This window comes from Typopeltis vanoorti, chromosome 2, assembly GCF_054136105.1.
Source record: "Typopeltis vanoorti isolate ZY-2024b chromosome 2, IOZ_Tvanoo_1.0, whole genome shotgun sequence".
In the NCBI taxonomy this organism is placed as follows: Eukaryota; Metazoa; Arthropoda; class Arachnida; order Uropygi; family Thelyphonidae; genus Typopeltis; species Typopeltis vanoorti.
In genome coordinates, this window is record NC_143550.1 from 90,630,307 (window position 1) to 90,656,363 (window position 26,057).

The window sequence follows — 26,057 nt, forward strand, 5'->3', positions numbered from 1 at the left end:
GCTATATGACTGAGTTCCTGGACCATAGTTCGAACTGCAAATCAAATTTCTTGCATTCTCAAGCTTTCGAACTACGAGGCACCACTGTATATATATATTTTTTTGTAGCTCCTGCTCAATGATGTTACTCATCCATTTAATGCCAATTTAATTTATCTTCCTGATTTTAGGTATGCAGTCTGCTATTACTTCCCTCAAACACTCCTTTACCACTTCTCATGCACTATCAATATCCAGTTTCACATCATGCCACTGCTCCAAGCAATCACATATGCTTCTCATATTTACCAGCCCTGTAATTCCACATATACCCCATCTTAACTGAAAATTCCACACATTTAGCCACCTCCTAGGTCAAGATCACATGATCACTCTCTCACCAATTGGCACTAATGTTGTCAGCTGGTTATAGACAAATTTTCTGATGCAATTACTAGATCTGGCACATTCCATCGCATGCTGCCTCATGTAATTATTCTTCAGTAACTTTATAAATTTCATTTCCTTCCTCCTTCAAAGCTATGTTCCATAGTAGAAGCCCTCCATAATAATTAGCTGTCCTCCACTCATGGAGTTAATTTGCTGGTCAACAGAAGAACCAACTATATATTTTGTTCTACTGGCCTCAATCTCAAACCAGACTGCCTCAAATATGCTATTTTCACTGGCCTGCAGTTGAACTACTGCAGGAAGTAGTTCAACTGCATGATATAGTTAGTGGAACATTCTGTTCCACTAACTATATCATCTTCTGTCAGCCATGTCTTACTAATGACAATAACCTTTGGCCAAGACAAAATAAGCAATGCTAAAAACTCCTTCCCCTCGTTTCAAATGCTCCTGGCATTAGTGCACACAAAGTGCAACAGTCCCTTTGGTGCACTGCTGTCCTTGAACTTTATGCTATCTCATTCTTGTTCATTACCAGTGGTACTAACTTAGGGATTTGCTGCACATTCTTACACTCAACTGTCTCACTGGCATCTGTGTACTTGCTCAACAGCTGTCCCCCACCTCAAGCTCTAGTTTCCCTGATTTTTTTACACATTCAATTTCACTTCATTTAACACTACTTTTCCTCTGAACATCAAATCCATTCAAATGCAAACTATCCATCTTGTATGTCCTTTCATCTGTCAAACTCATTACGCACATATCCACACTTTTATAATAAATTACTCTGGATTTAGAGAAAGATGTTGAAAGTTTATTTTTCACTTGGTTAGAGTATAATAAATTTAGTTTAATCCTTTATCCAAGTGTGAGCAAACAAAGTTTGCACCTGAATGTATCTTCAGGACTGGGGTAAAGTGATACAACACCTTTGCAAGGAGTGCCCTGGTGTTGTACCACTTTACCCCAGTCCTGAAGATACATTCAGGCGCAAACTTTGTTTGCTCACACTTGGATAAAGGATTAAACTAAATTTATTATACATATCCACAAGCTACACATTATCCTTCCTGCAGAACCTATGCTTTGACTCATTCACTATCATGACCATTGCATACTGTTTCAATATTATCTCTTAGTAGGTGCATAAATTCCATTTCTTTCTTGCTCTGTGTCTTTATGAGGGCTACTGACTGGAAGGAGGAATCCTTCCCTCTCCCTGTAGGATGATCTGAAATTTGCAGTATATGATAACTGCCTCAAAAGCAGCGATGTATTTCATATTTGTGCAGTCTAATATGGTAATTTGCAGCCATTACCAGAGAAACACTATGATATTATGCTATAGTTTACAGACCATATTAGAAAACATCAGCAACAAAAGATACAAGTTTGAACATTTACTGCAATAAATGTAAAAATCATTGTATCCTCCATACGCATGTGTGGTTATGCTGACTTGCAATGCTTGGCCACAACTGACCACATTCTACAACATTTCTGTATGAGAACATTAAAACAATGATATTGTTGATATATTCATGTCATATCGTAGCAGTGGTGTTCAACCTTTTTTTTTTACTACACGAGCTACTTTTCTATAAAAAGTTATTCGCCGATCTACTCTCTTATATAGATCACGTTCCCCCAACCTGATATCTGATTACGCACAAATAAACAACTAAAAAAAAAAATACACAACTAAAAACTTTATTTGTGTATTTAAAAATTTATCACTTTTAATTATTTTAATACAACAAAAAACAAACAAACAAATATATTGGAATAAAATATTTATTTCTCTATTTTGGAAAACCAAAGTTAGAAAAAACAACAGATTGATTACAAACTGACAAGTTACAGGAAATGCTGGTTGATTAAAAAAAAAAAGTTAATGTGAAATTTGGCATTGTTTGGACCTCGCAATATTTTCATAGTCAAGTTGATATGAAGCAGTGGCGAATCACAGACAACCTTCCAAATGATCATTTGCAATTTAGCTTCTTAATTGATTTTTTATGACGGTCATATTTGAAAAAGCGGATTCTAACAAGTATGTCGATCGAAACACGACAGAATTTTTCTTGCAATATCAGTTAATATTGGGAATTTTTCATGTGCATACTTCCAAATGACTTCATTATTTATTGATTTTAAATGTAAACTATTCTGAATGTTTATTATCTCAAGTTCTACTTCAGCTTGGTTTATATCAAACAGCTCACTAATTTTATTTGAAATTTCTGTAATGTTCAAGTTTTCTTGAAATGGATTATTGATAAAAGATACAATCATTTCAATTTTATTCAAATCTTTAAATCTTGAATTTATTTCTTCCTCAACTAATTCTATTTCATGAATAAATTCTTTTAAATCATAGCGAAGCATTTCTTGATTTTGTTCAAAAAATTTTAATAAATATGGGAGATGTCTAAATTCGCGATCATTTATATTTTTCTTTAATAAAAGTAAATATTGTTGGAAAGTTTTTATTGAACTTAACATGTCAATTAAATTTTTATCTCTACCTTGTAACTCTAAATTTAAATTGCTTATTTTCGTACGGAAATCTACTAAAAATGATAAGCGTAACAACCATCTTTTATCACTCATGTGGATAAATATCTCCTTTTTCATCAAGAAAAATTTTTATATCATTAATTAATACAAGAAATCTTTCTAAAAATTGACTTCTGCTGAGCCAGTGAACATTATTGTACAAGAGAAGTTCCCTATCATCATCTGCCTGTAATTTAAATAACTGCGGCCTTTTCCTCGAACAGAATTTACAATTTTAAATGTAATATCCAAAACATCTTTTGTAGTAAAAGATTAAACAACACAGTACTTGTTGGTGAATAATACAGCGGTACGTTAAAAAATCTGGATATTTGTCATTGTTTTAAATAATGAAATGAAGCCTGATTTATTACCTATCATTGCAGGAACACCATCAGTAGAAATAGACACAAGTTTAAAAAGCGAAAGTTTGTGTTGTTTCACAAATTCATCAAATGCTGAAAAAATGTCTTCTCCCCTAGTCCTTCCCAATAATGGTATAATTTTCAAAAGTTCTTTACTTGAATAATCTTGAAATACCATGCGAATAAATACCATTAACTGAGCAATATCAGTGGAGTCGTTTAATTCATCAAATTGTAATGAAAAGTCAACACACTGGTGAATGTCTGACATTAACCTGGCCTGGAAACTTTTCTCTGGCAATTGGAACTCTTCCTTTGGCAATTTGAAACCTTGTCTGCAGACTAGAAGTAATCTCTCTCTCTAGTGACGTCTCAAACCGAGAAACTCCTCTCTCGAGCAACGTGGATCTGGGCAGTCTCTCTGACAGCAATTCTGGAACCGGGACCCCTTCTGCTTGCTTCAGTCCCTTTTTATTAGGCCTCCTTTGAGACCTCGCATGAGGTCTCAAAGGAGGCCTAATAAAAATCTGGCATCTCAAAGTTTGGCAACTCCCAAAGAATCGGTATGAGTCTTTCATCTTCAAGTTCGGCATGCCTTTTGTTCTCCTCCGCTTTCTTTTGATTGTAAGTTGCCACCATCAGAAAGTTGTTTGAACTCTTTCTGACTGACTTCGGAGATGTTTACACTTAGAGCCTCCAAGCCTTTCTCATACATACAAGTTTCAATAACAATCTTTCTAATGCCGCCATGTACAACTTCGGCGACAAAAACATTGCCTTTGTTTTTAACACTCTAACATATTCTTATTAAAGCAGTATATACAGTTAGCTTCAAAAGAGTTATTTACAAAAACATCTAATACAAACTATACCGAGACAAAGTTTATTTTTTTACACTATTCATATGGGACTTAACCTAAGTAAAAAATTGATGTAATGTGCTTTGGAATATTTAATATTTAAGCTACAATCGAGTTTTTACACTTTGCTTATAATCGTATTCACTCGGCTCGCTGTTTGACTTCCACTGATCCAAATTAATTAATTTAACCGGACTTTTAAGAAAATTACTGATTTGACAATTTTAACGAAAAATAAATAAACAATAGCAATACACTTAAAGCGAATTAAAAATAATACAAAATAATGATAAATAAAATATGTTTTCAGTTTTAATTAAATTTGTAAGTAAGGAGGAATACACAAGAGATCGACCAAAAATTGCTCTGCGATTGATGGGTTGAACACCCGTCATATAGCATTATATAATACAGATAAGATATGTTTCATGGTGTGAAACATGTTTGAGTATTTCATCTTGGTTGCTGATTTACATTCATGTTGCACTTTAATAGAATAGCTTAGAGCATAAAGAGAAATAATTAAACAACAGGTTTAATCGATTTCGACATTTCATCTCAGTCACATAGACATCATCAGGAATACAAATGTTAAAATTGTAATAACACCCAAAAACACACAGGAAACAATAAATGGAAGAAATTAGATAGAATAAATAAAGACTCAAGTCATGTGTGGGTGCTGTTGACTAGCTTTAGATGTTGGGCAAGAGACCTAAGAATTAAAGTTTCCCAAATTTTCAGAAGTTTAATACAACCATATTTATTAAGATTAGGCTAGCTTTCTAAGTATATACTGCAAATTCTAAAAAGTCTTTCAAATTTGTATTTGCTGCAATAGAGAACAGTGGTTTTTCTTCCATCTGATTCTGTGTAAAGTATCCATATAAAGTATCCCGATTGACCACAATCATGGTGGCAGATGTATTTTTGTGTGTTTTTATAGGCAGATGTTAGCAGCTCTCCCAGTCTGACCATAATATGATAATTTGCAAGAGCAGGGAACCTTACAAACACCTGGAATAAAGAGGGAAGGAAGCAGATCCCTAGGAGAGCAGAGAAGAGAAGGCATTACAGAGATTATATTTCTTCAAAGTTCTGGCTATTTTTTCTGAAGTGCCTATAGGGAATAGTAATGGCATTACTGTAGTCTTTATGTTGAGAGAGAGATGCGAGGAGGTGGAAGAGACAGATAATTTATAGGGTTTTTTTTGGCATTGTAACTACTGGACAAAAAGAAGATTTAGTGAATAAAGGCAAGTTCTACTATAAGAGAAGCTTGGATGGAACAGAAGTTGGAGGCTTTGTTGATAAGGGTTTTGATGATTTCATATTGTTGAGAAGGGAGTAAGTGGCTTCCCTCTGAGTCTTTGGACTCCTTGGAGGTGTCACGTAACAATAATAATTTCAATAGTGAACTCGATTCTGGGGTGTTGAATGTTGCAGTAGAGAAGGAAAGAGTCTAATGTGTCTGAGCCAAGTTGCAAAATAGAGACCACATCATCAACATATCATAACCAAATAGACGTTTTGAGACTGGTAGCATCAAGAGCATTTTTATCAAAATGCTCCATATAGAAATTGGCCAGAGGGGACAAGAGATAATGGAAGTATCTTCTATCTGTTTATATAATGTGCCCTTCCAGGAGAAGTAACCAGTATGGATAGAAAAATTTAAAATATCAATATTGTCTGGGGGAAAAAGCATTTTTCAGTAAATTTAGTGTCTTAGAAATGGGGATATTTTTTAACAAGGAGGCAACATCAAAGCTCACCATAATACCATAACTGTTTAAAACTAAATTCTGGATTAAAGATTTAAAATGAGTGGAATTTTTTATATAAGAAGAAGTGTAGCTAGTAGGTGGAATTAAAGATTTTGCTAACTTAAAGGAGGAGAGTCAAGTTTATGAATTTTTGGCAATCTGTATATACTGGGGTGGGACTAAAAAGTTTTTTAACAACTTCAGGAGGCCAAGATGTGACATTTTTAGAAACCTTTTTAATTTTTTTTTCTTCTGAGACTTAGTAGGATAATAATCCAGTAGTTTATAAATAGTGTGGTCTCTGAGTAGAACATTTTTACTCTCAGAAAAAGACATTAAAAAGGCTTCTAAAAAATGATATGTCTTGGCATCCTGACGTTATTAATAAACTTAAACCTTTTAGTTCCTCCCTTCCCCAAAATCAATATTGCAATAATGATCTTCAACATTAGGGACAGAAATATGATCTATGATGATTTTTCTCTCTTTACATTGAACAAATAAGTTCAAGCCATCAGAAACCTGTTATTTGAACTTTCTGTATAAAGAAAAATATAAACAGAAATACTGGGAAAATTGAAGTTAATTTTAATTTGAATAATAATATGTCACCAACTGTGTGTGTGAGAGAGAGATTTCAGTGGAGATTATTAGTAAATAATATTTGATACTCAAAAGAACACTACAAATAATTTTATTTATTATATTCTTGAAATTACAAATATATATATTGTTAATCTGATTCTGAATGCAAGTGATTCAAAAATATATAAATATAACAGGCTTAGGAAAACAAAGTTTAAAATGAAGTTACACACACACCAAAAACATACTTTCATTCGTCAAATAGTAAAGGATCATATGGCAGTGTTCCTTGACAGTTATCAAAACCACAATAACAGGCCTTTAAACTAGAATTTTTTTCAGTGTTATTAACTTTATCATTCTGTGTAATTTCAGAGAAAGTAAATCCTCCACCATAATCATAACAAAGCTCTTCCATAGGTGAAATATCACATGATGCAAAAAGGCACAGTTTTGGTACCATACAGTCAGTCCTTACTGGTAGCATAAAAAGGTTTGGATTACATGAATGATTTAAAAACCTACCTACATTACCAATTTTTGTTGGATCAATAACTGTTTCAATTGTACTACTATGCTGCACATGTTCTCTAAGAACAAAAATATAATTATTGTCCTCAGGATTCTGGGCTTCAGTTCTTCTCAGAGCTTCAATTTTATTAATTACTTCACCTGCATACTCACACACAAAGCTATATCTATGTATTGCACCAGTTGTCCTTACACCAAATCCTTTTTTCTCTGTTTTAAAGATCTGAAGTTTATGCTCCATTCCATGCTGAACTACTCGATTAGTACACATTTTCTGGCAACTGCAAAACCGTGAGCATTCTATGACTGGATGACCATATTGTCCAACATTATCAGGGAGTAAGCACTTATTTTTATCATAGTTAATGCCAAATAGTGCAAGACATAAACAAGAATCAGGAGAGCATTCAACTTCATTACAGCTACATCCTGGAAGAAATGTTTCAAACTCTTCTCTTCTTGCTCCTGGACCAGGAACATTACTTGCAACATACTGTAATATACAAAAAATATTACTGGTCTATAAATATTCCAATAGAGAAATTTTTATATAAATGCAACACACAAGGTACAAACTTCTGAATTTCAACTTACACTAGTTTGCATGTAAACTCATAAGCAAGAAACAGACAAAATTTTCAGGAAATCATTAGTAAAACCCCCTTTTATGAAGGAAGGAGGGGGATGGCATCTACAATGGGCAATAAAACTATCTACTACTTCAACCTGAAGGATCTGTATCCTGTTTACCTTGTGTGGACCAAAACTAATACCTAAATTTTATTATTAACTTCATGACCTTCATGCAGTTAAAGGACTTGTGTACTTATACTTCTAGGAAGTATGTGTCTTCATCACTCGGTGAAACATTATCACCTTACTTACTAGAGGTGGCCTCCTTCCATGTTTGGTCTTCACAACAAGAGCTCCAGTTACTATCCATCCCCCCCCACCTCTTTCTCACATGCAATGTGGATGAAAAGACATGCCAAATACACTATAGGAACCAACATTCCCCCATTTAAGGAAACAGCAGTAAAACAATTTCTCAAGCCCACTATCGAGCAGGAGGAACTATCAAGTCCACGCATGTTGCAAAATTTTTATGCTCCATTGCATACCCTTACACTTTATGTAATCCTCCCTCTTCCATACAAAGGAAAACAACTTACTGAAATTCTGCTTTACTGAGGATCAAAATAAATCTTTCGCAAAAACTAACTGAATAAATATAGAAACTTGAAAGTTTTGAGAGCCTTTTTCTTTTTTTTTTTGATAATTACATAAAACAATAAAAATCAAAAAAGCAACAGATTAATAATTCTTACAAAAAAAAAAAAAAAAAAAAGTTTCCATATCCACTTTACAAACATTCATGGCCTAAACAGCAAAAAGTATGTGCATCACCACCTACAGTCATGAAGACTTATTATTCCTACAGAACCTCAGCTAGTGATCTCAACTGCCTAAACTACACCTTGCATAAGTTCTTCCACCACAAGGGTAGCACTTGTGCATTCATCAGAATTGACATTCCATGTTAGAGAGAGAGAGTGCAAAGCCTTAACCCCCCCTCCCCATTTCCTTTCCCTACCAACCCATGTTGTATCCATTTGTTGTCTCCATCATTCCCAACATCTATTGAGTAACTATACTATTGAGTAACTAACTCTAAAGCTTCATATTCTGCAGTCAAACTACCCAAATCGTGAAATCATCTTCCCTGGGCACTTTAATATCCGTAACTCAAACTGATTTCCCATCTTCACTTCTACTGATCAAGAAGGCAGAGATGCCAAGGTATTTGTCACTAGCAATGACCTAACACAGACAATCCACCTTCCTACGTGAATGCCAAATGGTCCTCACTATATTTGCCAATACCCTAGACCTCTTCCTAACAACCTTCCCTTCTGAATACACTATCGATGTCAGTTCTACACTTTGCAACTCAGACCCAGCCATCCTCAGTAACATGTCCTCTGGCATTAGAACAGTGCCAAATGGGTCAACCACAACTTTTATTCCTCCTTTCTGTGGTATGATTACTGCTTTAGTTCTCCTGAATCAAATAACAGAAATAATTTTAACTGGAATGAATGCCTTGAATCCTCACTCCATCCAAAATTACCAACCACTATCTAAGGCTTGGATAGCATTGGCAATAAGTGTTCCAAAACAGTCCATGAAAAAAAAAATTCAGCACACCATGAATAGGTTGAGAATAAAACTTCAGCATCATACTCAGCCTACATTGCAGCAATCACCTCTTGATTCAAAGAAAAACGCTGACCAGCAAGGAAGAGTTTTAGTTTTAGGAAGAGATAGCAAAAAAAAAGCCAACAATAAATCTAAATCCATTATGAGAGGTTCAAATGAAACCAACTTGCCTATTGTTCTAATGGTATTCAAATCTTTTTTTTGTCTGTAGTCAAGTCCAGCAGGTATAACTTCTGCCTACTCGCATTTTCACTGTTCTCACATTCTACAAGGGTGGTCTGAAAAGTTCTCGGCATAACAATGAAAAAATGAATTTATAATTTCAAAATTATTTTTATTTTCAACATAATTTCCCTTAAGACTAATACATTTATTCATCTGATGCTCCAGTACCATTATCCTGTCCCTGTGGTGGTCCTCAGTAACATCTGCAAAACACCCCTCTACAGCTGCAATCACCTCTTGATGGAAGAAAAACGCTGACCAGCAAGGAAGAGTTTTAGTTTTAGGAAGAGATAGAAATCAGAAGGACCAAATCTGGGGAACAGGTGGATGTTCCAACAATTAATAGTACAGATCGCTTAATTTTCTCATTGCCAAAACACTTTTGTGGGCTGGTGCATTGTCATGATGAAAGATGATTTTTTTCTTCTACAAATCGGGTCTGGTTAAAAGATCAGAATAATACTCCCTGGTTATTGTTTTACCCTTTTCAAGATAATTAATAAACAAAATGCCTTTAGCATCTCAAAACACCGATGCATGACCTTTCCTGCTGATGGAACCGGCTTTGTCTTCTTTGGCACTGAACAACTGGCTTCTATTCACTGTTTTGACTATTGTTTGGATTCTGGTGTGTAATGGTGAATCCAAGTCTCATCCATAGTAATAAATCGATGCACAAAATCAGTTTTATTCTTATTGAAATGCTCCAAGTACTGTTCAGAGATTTTCATGTGAGTGTGTTTTTTGATCTGCTGTGAGCAAGCGCAGCACCCATTTTGCGCAAAGCTTTTTCATATGCAATTGTTCATGCAAAATATATCCTACGCGTTCTTTTGCAATTTCACACATTTTGACTCGCTGGTCATCCAATACCATATTGTGCATTTGATCAATGATTTCTGGTGTTGTTACACTTTTTGGACATCCTTCACCTGGATCATCTTCAAGGCTGGTATGGCTACATTTAAACCCAGCAGCCCATTTCTTAATTGTTGAAAATGAAAGAGAAGAATGCCTGTAAACTTTTATTAACTTCAAATGAATTTCTTTTGGCTTTAAACCTTCTTTTACAAAGAATTTGATAACTGCATGATACTCAATTTTATCCATTTCAAGGGATATAGACAACACTTTTTTTTTTAGACAGCTGTATAAAACAAACTACTTGATATAATGACTTGCAATTTCACATGGATGCTTATGACAGATGTACCAACTTAGAAAAAAAAAAAAAATCTTGCCGATAGGGTTTCCATCTATGGTCGAGGTAAATAAATTTTCAGACCACCCTTGTATATTCTATAAATATTTCCATGGCAAATGTTTATCTGAAATAGCATCAATAATTCCCCTACTTGGGCCATTAATGTAGATTTGCTTGCCATGGTGGTTTCTCCATTTGCTTTCTGCTCTGCAGTATTACAGATGTACGCAATAAACTGTATTGCCATCTGCAATTTTCTAATGACACGTTTTACCGTCATCATGAGACTTCTACCTTGTGTCAGAGGATTGAATCCTTTAATTTTCCTTGTAATCCTAAATAGGGGCCCCTAACCATGTACCAACAGCCAGAACCAGCTGAGCCTGGGTTGTTTATAGATTTTTCTGCACATTTCACATTTGGGATATGAATTGTCTTCCATGTCCCAAATATGGAAGACAATTGGGAGTGGGGGGAGGTAGTTGGCAACATTCAAAACAGACAAAAGTCACATAGCATGTGCTTTTTATGTCTAATTTGAGAACTAAAAAGAACAAAACACAAGAAACTCCCAACAACAAGTAACTCATGACTTAAAATAGTTACTCTGAACATAAAGCTTTGTATGACTACAAAGAAACAGGCAATGAGCCAAATACAAAGACATTATTATTATATGAGCAATGAAATGGAGACGGAAGATTCATCAAAGGAGACTCCAAACATTATGCAAAGCACTATCCAACATTTGTGCAAAACTATCATACTTTGCTTTTAACTTGTTTACAGTATTCACACCCACAAAAGACTCCAGCAATCTATTCCACTCATTCACCACTCTCCAAGCAAAAAAATTTAGTCCTCACATCCTTGCCAACAACACTCTTTAATTTCTAAGGATGACCCCAGTTCTCCCACCACTACATCTGATCTAAAGAATTTTCTTTGTATTAATCCTGTAAAAACTCTTCAGTAGTTTGTATGTCGCAATCATATCCACCTCATCCATCTGTCAACCAATTTCTGTAATCCACAAATAAGGTGTATTCCATAGACATGTCACCATCTTGTCACTTACCTCGAGATCCTCTTCACATCATCTTCATCCTGAAGAGACCCAGGTGACTAGATCTGTGCATGACAGTCAAGATAGAGTCTTACCAAAACCCTATAAAGAGATATAATAACTTGTTTATCTCTGATTTTCAAGGTGTTCTTCAGTAACCAAGTAATCTGATCAGTTGTTTTAGCCACTTTTGCAAAATGTCCTCTAAACTTCAACTCCCTATCCACTAACCCCCCCCCCCCCCCAAAAAAAACCAGCCTCATCAATTTCCTGGAGCACAGTTCCATCAATATGGCACACGGGTGATAATTTTTTTTTTTTCCACCCAAAAATGCATAACCTTACACTTTGCCACATTAAATTTCTCCTTTGCCCATATCTATTTAAACGATCCTGCAAAATGTTAACATCTTTATTAACTATTGCTCCACCCAATTTTGCATCATCAGCAAACAATGGAATAGTTCCTCTCAGATCATTTCCTATATCAATGTACAAATTAAACAGTAGTGGCCCGAGAACAGAACCTTGTAACATGTCACCAGTCACAACCCTTCAGCTGGACTCTACTCCTGAATATAAACTACTTTCTGCTATATCTCCAAACACCCTCTTATCTTCTTCACCAATTTTACATCCATTCGCATCTGCTGCAATTTATTGATTAGAATTCCATCTGGTGTCCTGTCAAAAGCCTTTGCAAAGTCTAGTAGTATCAGTGTAAACCCATTACCTTTATCCAACTCAGCTGTCACTGTATTATAAAAGGTGAATAACTTAACTTACTGAGGCATCGCCTGCCCTTCAACAAAACCATGTTGTCTCCATATAGTATTCTCATTCTGTCTACTCAATGTATTTTGTGCTTAACCAACTTCTTCAATACCTTGACCATGATGCCTGAGAAGCTAATTGGTCGGTAATTTGCTATCTCTGTCTTGGAGCCTCCTTTATGCACTGAAATTATTTTTCCCTCTACAGCCCCTTGTGACAAACTCAGGGCGGAGATTTAAATTAAAGAAAGTGGTAAAAGTCACTGCAAATTCCTCAGCACCTTCTCGTAAAATCAAGTTGGTATACCATCAACTCCCATAGTTGCATTTCTGTAAAATACCAGTAACAAGTTTTCTGCTGACTCTACTCCTGAATAAACTAATTTCTGCTATGTTTCCATCGAGCACCCTCTTATCCACTATCCACTACCCCCCCCAAGCCTGTTGGGGGGGGGGGGGGGGGTCAGGGGAGCGCTGGCCATATGTGCAATGTGTGTGATGCACACAGGTGCCAAAGAGGAGGAAATACTTTTAAAAAAATGTTTTTTTAAAGTGATTTTTTATTGGAGGGGGGGATAGGGGCACCAACTAAAGTTTTGCACGCAGGCACCGGACACCACTGGCGCACCCCTGAGGGGAGTGTTATCCTATGCGCCTTCAGTTCATCTACCGTTATTTCCCTAAAAGCCCTTGCTTCTCTTGTTACTGCAATATCTCCACCTAAATGATATAATCTTGCAAAATATTCACTTAGTAATTCAACTATTTCATCTGCTTTAGTAACCTCTCTACCATCAGCATTCATTAAAATTAACTCTGAAATTACCTTTCACCTATACTGCTAATTTCCTCTCATATCCTGATTTCTCATAATATTCTCATCTTTCATAACCTTCCACTGATACTGCCTTTTACTATACTGATCATAGCCTGTGCTTTGTGCTTCTCATGTGTCTGCTGCTTATCTTTCTCTTTGAATTCACTCCACAATTGTTTTTTTTTTTTTTTTTACCCTCCTGCTTAATGATGCTATTTAATTCCCACTGACGAAGTATGCAGTCTACTATTACTTCCTTCAAACACATCGTTATCACCACCTGTGCACTATCAACATCCAGCCCTTGTAGTTTCTCATACCATAATATTGTTTCAAGAAATCACCTAAGTTTGTCATACTTACAGCCTTGTAATTCCACATATATAAAGATAGACTCATATAAATTCCTCAAATTTATGTGTGGAATGACACACGGGAGGAAGGAATTGGATTTTATGCGATTATTAAGGGATAACTATCTGCGACAGCATGTAATGGAAAATATTAGGGGTCAGAAAGTACTTGACCTAGTAATTGCATCTGAGAATTGGGCTGTAATGAATATGATCACATTGCCACCAATTGGTGAGAGTGATCATAGGGTCTTGACTTGGGAGGTGGCTAAAGGTGTGGAATTTACAATTAAGACAGGGTACATGTGGAATTATCGGGCTGGTAAGTATGACAAGCTTAGGAGTTTGATTGGTTCAGTGCCATGCATTTAAAACTGCAATGGATAGATGTTGATAGTGCATGGGAGGCGGTTAGGAAGTGTTTGCATTAGGCAATGGCTGACTGTATACCTAGAGTCCGAATAATAAATCAAGTAGAGGTTAAATGGATGAATAACACCATTAAGCTTGAGCTGCAAAAAAAGAAACACCTATGGAGGGAATTTAAGGAGAAAGGTGACCGGCAGGCACATGAATGGTATAAAGCGCAGGCCAGAAGGGTAACAAGTGTGGTAAGAAAAGCAAAAACGGATTATGAAAGAACATTAGCCATGCAGGCTAAAGAGAATCCCAAACAGTTTTTTCGATATGCTGCAAGTAAAAGAAAAAATGTATATGGCAGAATGATTTTAAAGAATGCCGATGGTAGAGAGGTAACCAAATCAGTTGATATAGTTGAATTACTGAGTGAGCACTTTGCAAGAATATATCATCCAGGTGGTGATATTGCAAGAATGAATGAACCAATACATTATACGAGAATTGTGGTAAATGAAGTGGAGGTGAGTAGTCTATTACAAAAGCTCAATGTCAATACATCTGTGGGATTGGATGGTATACCATCCAATCCCACAGCAATTGTGTGTAAAAGATATTGTTGTGTTCGGTGAGTAAGAGTTAACATTTAAGTAATAAGTACCATTGCTCAGTATAAATGATTTATGTGATATTAAGAAAATTAGTTAAATATGTGATATGATTTGTGTGAGAAAATGCAGGAACTTAACTAGTCTATTTATGCAGATTTGAATTGTGATGTTTCTTTTTTATTATCGAAAATGCAGTGTAAAATTTGTCTTATGTGAATTAAAATTTTGTTGTTTAAATATTAATAGAGTGTTGCCTGATATTTTAGTTCTTTGATGCACTGTTCTAAAATAAAAACAACCGAGCTTGTGAGCGGGGAAGATAGATAATTAATACGAGAATTAGATAAAGGGATAGCCATGACTGTATATAAGAGTAAGGAATGATATCTACCGAAAGTAGTAATATTTAATGCCATAAAAGGATTTCCTGAGGCGCAGTCACTAATTCAATAAATATCTAGAGATACGATACTTGGTATAATAAAAATAGGAATACTGGAGATAAAAATAAGGAACAGGAGGATATAAGTTTAAAGTTAATAGAGTTGTATAAGGGAAAGAGACAAGTTAAAGATTTGGGAATTGACGATAAGATATATAATATAGAAGAGAGATATAAAGAAATAAGATAAAGTAAAATATAGAAAAACCCTAAGATATTACAATGGTGCAGTAACGACAGGGATATTAATAAAAAAAAATAAAGGATATCAAAATAGATAAAAAACACACACATCACATTTACAATGCTTCAGTTTTAGCCAGGAAAGTTTTTGTCGGCATACGCTTCCAAAAGAAACCAGTGAATATTTGACAATCATCATAATCACCCTCTTGAGTTATCCTTTGCAATTCTTTAGGAAATTTGGCTGAAGAATCTTTATCAGTACTAGCAGATTCTCCAGTTATTCTTACATTATGCAGTCCAGCTCAATTTTAAAACGATCAAATCATCCTAAACTCGCAGTGAAGCTTTCACATTCCTCTTGAAATCTGGCTTCTTTCAATGAGGTAAAAATGCTGAGAGCTTTTGCCTGAATATTCCTTGTACTAAGAGCTATTCTTTTTTTTTTTTGATTGCAACCTTAATCCAGTGATAGAAGACATTCCATCTGAATCATTAACCTCCCTATTGGCAAGGTGGATGAAATAGTGAGACCAAATTGCACTTCTTATCCATGTTATTCAATGGGTGTTACAGAATTGTATCCAGATTTAGCTGGACATCTATAGATGTCATGGCCGGTTGGGGAGTTAAATGGCTTCTATTTTGGGTGATCTGCATGCTTAAAGAAGCAGTAACAACTTTTCCTTGTTTTTTTTTATTCTTTGCTCTTATTTAATATAGTCCGAACTGTAGACTCACTGTATCCCAGGTCTCGCACAATCATTGTATTACTAACATCATTTTCATGTCTCATAATGACTTCCATCTTTTCCTTTAACATAATTACTTTTATTCTCTTTTTATTACTGTTGTCTTCTTTATCAGTCTTTCTCTTTTTCATATCAAGGGCTGAACATTATAAAGCCTTATAGGTATTTAAATTAAAACAAAATGAAGGAAAAATGATTAAGCACGAAATCAGCGTTTGCACTTGTGCTTGCGACGATAGCTTTGAGTCAACTGCTGAGTGTCGCTGGCCACCGCCCGCAACACTTCCACTGCCTGCTACATTGACAAGTGCTGCCACTCGCTGCAGATTGGCGACAAAAAATTTTGCATAACGTAAAAAAATCACGTCAACTAATTAATCACTCGCTTAAGGTGGGAAATAGTATCGTTTCACTCAATCACGCTAACTGATTATCCTGCATATCGAATTTGTGTTAAGCAAAGTTTTCCTGTATTTCCTATTTATAAATAGTGAAAAGGTTTCATCATTACTTATTATTAAAACACCCTGGATTAGATTTAGCTGTGGAAAGTCTCTTCACTTGGTTACAAATTATTTAAACTTGCCTAGAAACAATATTTTTGTTTAATCCTTTATCCTTATACAGGGTAGAAATAATTAAAGAGGAGGTGCTCAGAACCCTGTAACAAAAAATGTATTGGATGAAATTCAACCAAACTTGGTGTAAGTACACTCCAAATGATATTTTTTACAGCAGAATGCAACAGATCTGCATTGATTTGACTCAGGGAGTTAATTACACTTGTCATTTTTAAATATTTTCACAATTTTTAGGTTTATATCTTTTTTTAGGTTTTTATTTACAAAAGATAAAAAATAGTACAAAATTCTGCAACCAGGGGACATTTGGTGCTGTAAGTGCATGGTTTGGGATTAATTAAATAGTAATGGCTAAAAGAGACACAACGAATCAATTTTTGTGTTTTGTATAACTTATAGATGTGGATCAATATGTCCTCATTTCGGATGTTCTAGAAACGCATTCTGCAAATGATATTTTTTACAGCACAATGCAACAGATCTGCATTGATTTGACTCGCATGTCATTGCATTATTCTGTCGTTTAAGGTTGCTAAATCAGGAACATGTCCTTCATACACCATACATTTCAGATGGCCCCCACAACCAAGTCACAGGGGGTTGAGATCAGACAAACAAGGTGGCCATGCAGTGGGAAATGCACGACTAATTGCTCTGTGAGGTGTTTTCATAACATTTGCTGCACCGACAATCCAATGCAAGGTGGTGCGCTCCTTCCTGCACGAATATCGCATCTTCGCTACTGCAATTGCAGAACAACAAAGTTGCGCAGCATTTCTCAACACTGAGCAGCAGAGACAGCACAAGTCACTGGTACTGTCAGGCAAAGTTCTTCGAAAAAAGTACAGACCGATAATAAATGATGCAGTGAAACCACCACACTGTGACTTTTGGTAAGTGTAAAGAGTTCTGATGGAACACATGAGGGTTATTTGCAGCCAAAATGCAGCAATTTTGTGAATTAACACTACCATTCAGGTAAAATATGTGTCTTGACACTCCACAAGATCGTCCACAGCAATGCATCATCCACCTCTATTCGAGCTAAGAACATCAAGACACACTGTAGTCAAGTTTCTGCATCACCATGAAGCAAAGCTTGAGTATGAGACCCTTGTATGTTATTCATTTCATGTAATACAACAACAGTTGCAACTTTGTCAATTTGTTGAGGAATAATCCATTTGCGCCTTGTAGAGTAGGTGCCCTCCCATGGGCACCTACTCTACAAGTTACAGATGTGGATCAATATGTCCTCCTTTCAAATGTTCTAAGAACTGCATTCTGTAAATGTTGATTTGTTGGAAGGGGAGAAAATGCATATACAAGAGTATATCTAGATTTGGTTAAGGCCTCCAATGAAGTGAAGTGCAACATGACATGGATATTTAGGTTGGATAAAGTTATGGGCATGATAGGATATTAACTGTGGTGCCACAGGACACAGAATATTAAGGCTATTATTATTTACTTAATATGTTAATGATACTGAGAGACACTTAACTGGAAGTATGCAGTTGGCAGCAGATATGCAAAGCGGGTAGATAAGTGGGCACACTTCATAATACAGATTTGAAACCCTATGCTTTGCAGAATGCTCATAGGTTTTCAAATCTGTATTAATCTGTTTTCAAATAATGAATTAGGTGCACTTGAGTGTTGACAGAAGGCTAAAATTTAGAGGATGAATTTGAAGACTTGCAAGGACAATGTAACTGATGGAAATGATGAGCAGCATATTAACATGTAGAAATAAAGAGGTTACAGTTATACTGTACAATGCATTAATCAGGATGTGCTATGACTGCTGTCCACAGAAAGCCATCTAGTTTATGGACAAATAAAGGTAACCTGAAAAGATCCAAAGAAAGGGTGACAAAGGTAATGCCAGGTCTCTGGAACACTGGGTATGACAAATTGAGGCAATGACATCTACAGAACCCAGTGGTGAGCAGTTAATGCTTATTAATGCAGAAGAGACTTTTTATATACTGGAGGACAGTAACAGCAAATTGTGACTAGGATGAGAACATCTTTATAAAGGCTTTTCAACTAAAGGTGAGTTGTCGGTTTCACAAGGAAGTGCAAGGTGTTTTTCCTTCGTTCTGCAAAACAGACAAACTGGCCAGAAGAATACATGTAATTTAGAAATAAAATATATTTAATAAGAATAACACTAACCACATTATCCTAATAAAATTAATGTTATGAAAGATAAGGACACTTGGTAGGTTGTAGACTGTGATGGCTTCTAAGTGTCAGTGATGAATGAATGGAGGAAGACAATAACAAAAGAGCAAGTTATATCTGAAAGTTGTCATCATCATGCTTTTCAAGGATTTAGAGTGGCCTGTTCTGGCCTTAAATATTATCACTGAATCTCTTTAGAGGAAGTTCTAGTTTTCTTTTTTCCTAATGGTTTGTAATTTAAGGCTTGTTTTGGTAATCTTTCTGTTTTCATTCTTTCAATGAGCTCCATCCATTTATGTTTATATTTTTTAATTTTTTTCTATTACTGATTCCTGGTTTAATTCTTTCATAATTTCTTTTGTGACTGAATAGAGTATACTTCGCAGTTTTTCTCATAAACTTCATTTCAGCTGTTAGTAACCTTCACTTGTTTTTTTTTGTTTTAATGTCCAAATTTCACTTCCATATAACAGGACTAGTTGGGCTAATGTATTGTATACTTTTAGTCTGGTTTGTTTTTGAACTAGATTAAGTTTAAATATAGAGTTAATTACACCTGTCATTTTTAAATATTTTCACAATTTTTAGGTTTATATCTTTTTCATTTTCATATGTAATCATACATCCGAGGTAGTTAAATGACTTCACCTGTTCTAAAATCTTATATATTACTATTTTTGTTCTTATTGGATCTTGTCCTTTAAAGGCCATTCTTTTTGATTTTTCTGCTGATATTATCATTCCATAATCTTTGGCTATTTCATTTAAATTTAAAATATCTTTCTGTAAGTTATCTTCAGAATTTGTAATTATTATTTGGTCATCAGCAAAAAAGAGAGTATGTAAATTCACAGTAGGAGAAAGTTTAATACCTTGATGGAAATTTTTATTTCATTTTATTATTATTTCATTTAGATAAATATTAAAAAAAGTTGCTGAAAGGGAAATCCCTGTCAGACTCCTTGGTTTGTCTCTCTTGGATATGATAGTTCATAATTTAATCTTATTTGTACTTGATTATTTTCATATTTACTTATGATAGCTTTTAGAATATTATTACGCATTTGTCTTTCTTTTAATATGTTAATTAAAATACTGAAAGTTGTACAGGGAAGAATATAAATAGGGTAACAAAGTTTTTTTTTTTTTTTTTTTTGGAAGCAATGGTTAGATGACATGCCATTCTTCTTCTTCTTTTCAGCCATTTTCTGTCCACTGCTGGATGAAGGCCTCCTCCAGTTCTTTCCATCTTTCTCTGTTCTTGGCAATAGTTGACCAACTTTCCCCAATAAACTCTGACAGTTCATCACTCCACCTTCTTTTAGGATGTCCTCAGCTTCGTTTCCCTTCTTTAGGAATCCAGTACGTAAGTATGGTGGTCCATCGTTCATCTTCTCTTCTGGATAAATGTCCGGCCCATTTCCATTTTAGTCACTTGTGGTGAAGAATGATGTCAGTGATGCAAGTCTGGCTTCTTATCCAGGTGTTTCGCTTCTTATCTTTTAATGTGATGCCTGGCATCAACTTTTCCATTTTTCTTTGCGTTGTTAATTTATTTGCCAGTGCTCTTGTTAGCAACCAAGTTTCGCAACCATGTGAGATGACTGGAAGTATACACTGGTTAAATGTCTTCCTTTTTAAACAGAGTGGGACATCATCATTTTGAAAAATGTTTTTCAATTTTCTGAATGCACTCCAGGCAAGTTGAACTCTCCTATTTGGAGTCCACAGTTTATATGCCATTACCTGAGTGTAATTTACAGAAACAGCAAACAAGTTTAAGGTGGTTTGGTAGTGACCAACCTCCCACAAATCTTTTGACTTCATAGAGGTCTGATGACAATAATAATGTTAGCTACTGAACCTTATGTTCTTGATGGCTAAAACTACTCACATGGATGAAAAAAAAAAAAAAAAACTGCCATCGACAAAAGAATAAACATGTCCTGAAACTCTATGAAGAGAATAAAAATTTTTCTGCAATGTGTTTGAAACAGATTCAGAGCTGTGTATTTTTGGATGCTTTTCTAAGTCCAAAACTTCAGCAACATTCATAGTCACGCATCCAAGATAGCAAGCATATCGGAAACATTTAAGGATTCCGATATTTGTTCAACAAACGAATTCTAGAGAACCATGAGCATGTTTAAATTTGGAAGTCAAAATATAGTGTGTGCAATTAACATCTGAATCTCTTTCTCTTTGTAAAAAATGGAAAAATTAAATAGTACCAATGACTGATTACTCCCATATATAAGATCAGTTAATTCACCTTCAACTGAAACAGTTCATATAAAGATTCCATATGGGATAGTCAGTTATGATATGACCGACTATTCCCATAATATATATGTCTGTTTTTACGGTCTTCCTCCACTGTATGAAAAGTCACTTCTGCATTAATAAGTACTAACTGATAAACACTGGGTTCTGTAGATGTCATTGCCTCAATATGTCATACCCAGTGTTCCAGAGACCTGACATTACCTTTCTTTGGATCCTTTTCAGGTTACCTTTATTTTTCAAAACTAGATGACAATCTGCGGACAGTCATAACACAACCTGATTATGGCAAGTGTAACTGTAATCTCTTACAGTTTCTTACAATTTCTACATGACAATCTGTTGCTCATCATTTCCATTGTTCTTACAGGTCTTCAAATGCAATCTCTAAATTTTAGCCTCTATCATCATTCCAATGTCCATAATTCATTCCTTGCCAAATGAATATACAGTAATTAATTTCTGCCAATTCATCTATCTATGGCTTACAACGTCACTTTCACTTCTCATATCTCTTGCCAGCTTTGTATATTTGCTGGCAACTGCATATCTCCAGTCTCTCTCAGTATCATCAACATATTAAGCAAATAATAACAGCCTTAAAATTCTGTGTCCTGTGGCACCTTATTGACTTTTCTATTCCAGTCTACTGCACGTCCCTTATGTAAAAGGTCTGCTGATACCATTCACACAATTAATATCCTACCATGCTCCAACAATTATCCAAACCCAATTTAAATATCCATCATGTAGCAGTCTATCATAGGACTTAACAAAATCTAGATATATTAATGTATATGCATTTTCCCCCTTCCACCAAATCTTCTACCTTGTTATAATCATTTCCATATGTACCCTCAAGAGGTGTACAAGATACTATGATAATGGTACATAAGTATACATTGTTACTAGCGTTCTATCAATAGTTTGAAATTAGAAATTAAATCATCTGTTATTTCAAGTCTCCAACACTGTCCTATCTTCTATTCCTCACAGCCCTCTTCATCACACTCTTAACTTCCAGAAGAACTATGGAATGGCCTCTGGTTCTTCCCCTTTTACCTTTCACTCTTTTTATAATCCCTGTAGAAAGGCTTATAAGTTGGCAACACATGACTATTAAATTATTTAAGCAATTTACAACGTCTGGAATATTAATTAAAAGAAACTTTAATAAATACTTCCTATATTTCGGCAATGTCACATTGCCGAAATTGTGTGAATGGTATCAGCAGAAGTTTTACCATAGAGGACGTGCAGTAGACTGGAATAGGAAAGTCAATAAGGTGCCACAGGACACAGAATTTTAAGGCTGTTATTATTTGTTTCCGTATTATATTATATGCCTCCATAGCGCAATTGGAAGAACAACGGTACATTGCGCCCTTCGATTGGAATAGACCTAAGTTCGATTCTCGTCACGACAAGGCTTTGATTGCTTGAATTTCTGGAAGAGAAGCAAGTTCTTAAAAAATGTTCAGAGGAGGAACAAATGTAGTATCAGGTTTGTGGAATATCGACTGTGATGATGGATTGAGGAAATGTAACTTTCAGACTTTAGTAAATAACTGTAGGAGGAAGTGACATGATTGAGACAGAAATTGTTTAAGAGCAGCACACAAAATAGATACCTAGGCTAATTTTCAGATAAATGAACCTCATCTATGGATTGTACTTACATAATAATTTTATTGCTAAGCACAAAATTTTTGACCAAGTATCAAGGACATCTTCAAACTTTCAAATTAAACAAGGTAGAACAGAAATCGGATGACTCAACAATGAAAATACGAGCTACACATACAAGATATGGAGTGACATAGTCTAAAATGCATTAAAATCTTAACTATACAAATTTAAACAAGAAACAATTAATTAATATTAAAAATTATTAAGATTAAAAAAATAAGATTGTGTGAAGTACTATTTCCCAAAATAATTCCAGTCCCTCATTTCTGTTTAGGTTCAGATAGCGTAGTAAGGTTCACAACTTTATTTGTATAAGCATTCCATAAGACAGTTACTTTTTAGAAAGACCTTAATCTTCTTCCAAAGGATTTGATGTTTTGTGGAGATAGCATGTTCCACTGTTCAAGCATGGAAAATGTAATCGAGATGTTAATTGCAATGTTTAGCCACTGATCTACTGATCCTTTGACCAGTATGGCCAAAATATGATAATCCACATTGGCAAGGAATTTTACAGACTCCAGGGTGGGCAAAAGGCAGAAGTTTATCCTTTTGCAGAGTCTAATGAGCAGAAATATCGTTAATAGTACAAAAGGACACCCATAGGCCAGCAGATCAAAGTAGTTTGGCTATTCCTTCAGACACACATACACCTTTAATAAAATGAATGGTGACATGATGAGTACCTCTTTAGGAAGCAGATAACAACAAAACTTTAGAGTTATTAATGATTTTGTTGACATAAGACTCAGTAAAACCATTTGCAAGAGGAAGGTGGACTTGATGTAATTTACTTCCTGACACAGTAGTGTTTCAGTAGAACACATTTTAAAAGAAGATCAAGGTCCATCATGAAAGTAAATTATCTTATAGAATGCTTATGCAAACACAGTTGTGAAACCTTACAACACTATCTGAACCTGAATATTAATTAATTATCTCTTGTTTAAAGTTGTATAGTTAGGAGCTTAATGTATTTTAGACCATGCCACTCCACACCATGTAGCTTGCATTTTCATTGTTGAGCCTTCCTGTTTCTGTTCTAGTTGTTGAATTTGAAAGTCATATTGAAGATGTAGTTAATAGTTGGGCAAAAATTCTGCTTATAATAAGAACAGTATGTAGGTATTCATCTAATTATGGCTTACATTCCAATTTGCTATGTTATTAGGATATTTTTCAAATGAGTGAAGGTGAGAAGGGGACAAGAGGTCATTCCTGGAAACTGAATAAAGATGTTTCACTCTCCATGAAAGAATGACTTTTCTTTCATGGAGAGTGGTTGGTGACTGAAATGCTTAACTGAATGAGATGGTAAGTGTCCAAACATTTAATCAATTTAAGATGAGGCATGATAATATTATTTCTGTTAGACTACATCTTACTATTGCTTGTTTCCTCCTGAAATTAAGATTCATCTCGATTCCAGGAGGTATCAGCATAATAATAATAATAAAGGAAATACAGATTATATTAAAGTATGCTGTATAAGAAGCATACATATATAACAAAAGTCCACAGACATAACACAAAAATATCTCTCCTTCCTGAAGCATATTATTATTGTGACACCTCCAGTGAGTCCAAAGACACATCAAGGGTGGGCACCTACTCTACAACTGTCTCCACCAACAAACCACAACTACACCAATGCCATCTACCACCCATCACCACTACTATTTTCATAATCACATACATCAAATACGCTAACTACTTGACTAACCAGGCTGGCATATTATATCTATCGTACTGAAGCTTAAACTCATTCACACTACTAGCATTGACAACATTTTGAGGCAATGCATTCCACACTCACCCACCACTCTCCATATATATATATATATATATATAAAATGCACTCTCTTATTCACCACTCCTTTGTACAATTTCCAAGGATGGTCCTTAGATCTTATCTCTTCCTTCTGTTCCATCATCCAAAATACATCTCTTACATCTCAATTACATTACCCCTTCATCTTCAATCTGCCAAACTCTACAGATTATACAAATTCAACTGATTCTCACAGCTAACAAATTCCACAGTTTTTAAATAATTTTTGTCAGCTACCTCTGCATCTTCTTCAGTGTCTTCACTCCTTCGAAATCCTAGTGACAAGATTTGAGCACAGTAGTACAGATATGGCCTGATCTTTACATTTCAATATTAGACTTTACATATCAATATTATACAATGGAGGATATTATGGCTCTATACTTCAGTAATTTGATTATGCACCTACCGAGAGTTCACTTACGATGAATTTGAATTTCTGGATAGAACTGCTAAGGTATAGAGAAAGCTATTGCTTTTTAGGATTCTGACGAGAACCAACGTTCGAAACAGCTGTCAGGCCAGTGAAACCTAATTAAAGCACTAATAAAATGCGAACATAGAGCTTCTGAACAGAGTTTGTATTTAAGTAGTGTAAACCCATACAATTTCGATGGTAACATTTTCATAAGCTCTCTGGTAAATTTTCGAAACTTTATATATAAGTATATATTAAGATGGAGGATTCATACTATCCTTCTTTTTAATTAATATCCAATATTATTATATTTCTCTGCCTTTTAATTTAGACACAAGGAAATAAGAATATTCCAAAACTCTGCAAACAGTGAGTAGAGGGTATATTTTAAAAAGTCTCCAAAATAGCGTACATTATTTAAGAATCGAACTTAAATATTTGCAGGTGCTTTTTGCACCTGGCTATTCGTAAACTTAAGTCATACACAGACTTTACATTTCATTATTATTGATGTGTTGCTGTCTGAGTTAAAACTTTAATATTTAAATATTTTCAAACATTAATATGTCCCCAAAGAAACATGAAATCATGTATACTAAAGTGAATAACACATAAAAATGTTCCTGCCCGTAAAAGTTTTGCTATGGTCATCCAAAGGAATTCGGCATTTCACTTACTGATTGGGGAAAAAATAATAAAAGATCCTCACCTTAATTTTCGAAAGATTTTCAGAATTTATATTATTTACAAATGATACACGGTGATTCTCCAAGCCATTACTGATGTCTTCCACAGAAATATTATGAAAAGGCATAGCCATCGTATCAAATTATGGATAGTATTTGTTATTATTCATAAAATTCTGAAGTTTCTCATTATTCCTTCCTTATAAATTAAGATTATTCAATGACTACCCAAAGTTACCATCGTTTCAAAAAATATAAAGAGCAGCTTGCAATTACTGACGATCCGAAGTAATTTCGGAATATGGAGACTACACGAT

The 26,057-nt window shown here is 34.9% G+C and overlaps 1 protein-coding gene across 1 annotated transcript; it reads right to left on the bottom strand.

Moving 5' to 3' along the window:
- Window positions 1-6,621: 6,621 nt before the first annotated feature.
- LOC150109243 (histone-lysine N-methyltransferase SETMAR) lies at window positions 6,622-26,011 on the bottom strand. The gene is made up of 2 exons (XM_090406649.1): window positions 25,764-26,011; window positions 6,622-7,552 (listed from the first exon to the last, which is right to left on the bottom strand). The coding sequence occupies exons 1-2, from the start codon at window positions 25,872-25,874 to the stop codon at window positions 6,779-6,781; spliced, it is 885 nt and encodes a 294-aa protein (XP_090262775.1). The 5' UTR covers window positions 25,875-26,011; the 3' UTR covers window positions 6,622-6,778.
- Between the last annotated feature and the right edge of the window lie 46 nt (window positions 26,012-26,057).

What these genes read in the sequence shown, in the direction of transcription:
- LOC150109243 (XM_090406649.1), bottom strand. Translation starts at nt 25,874, where the DNA reads ATGGCTATGCCTTTTCATAATATTTCTGTGGAAGACATCAGTAATGGC. An exon ending in AAAATCTTTCGAAAATTAAG is followed by an intron (nt 7,553 to 25,763) that starts GTGAGGATCTTT and finishes TGTATATTACAG; the next exon opens with TATGTTGCAAGTAATGTTCC.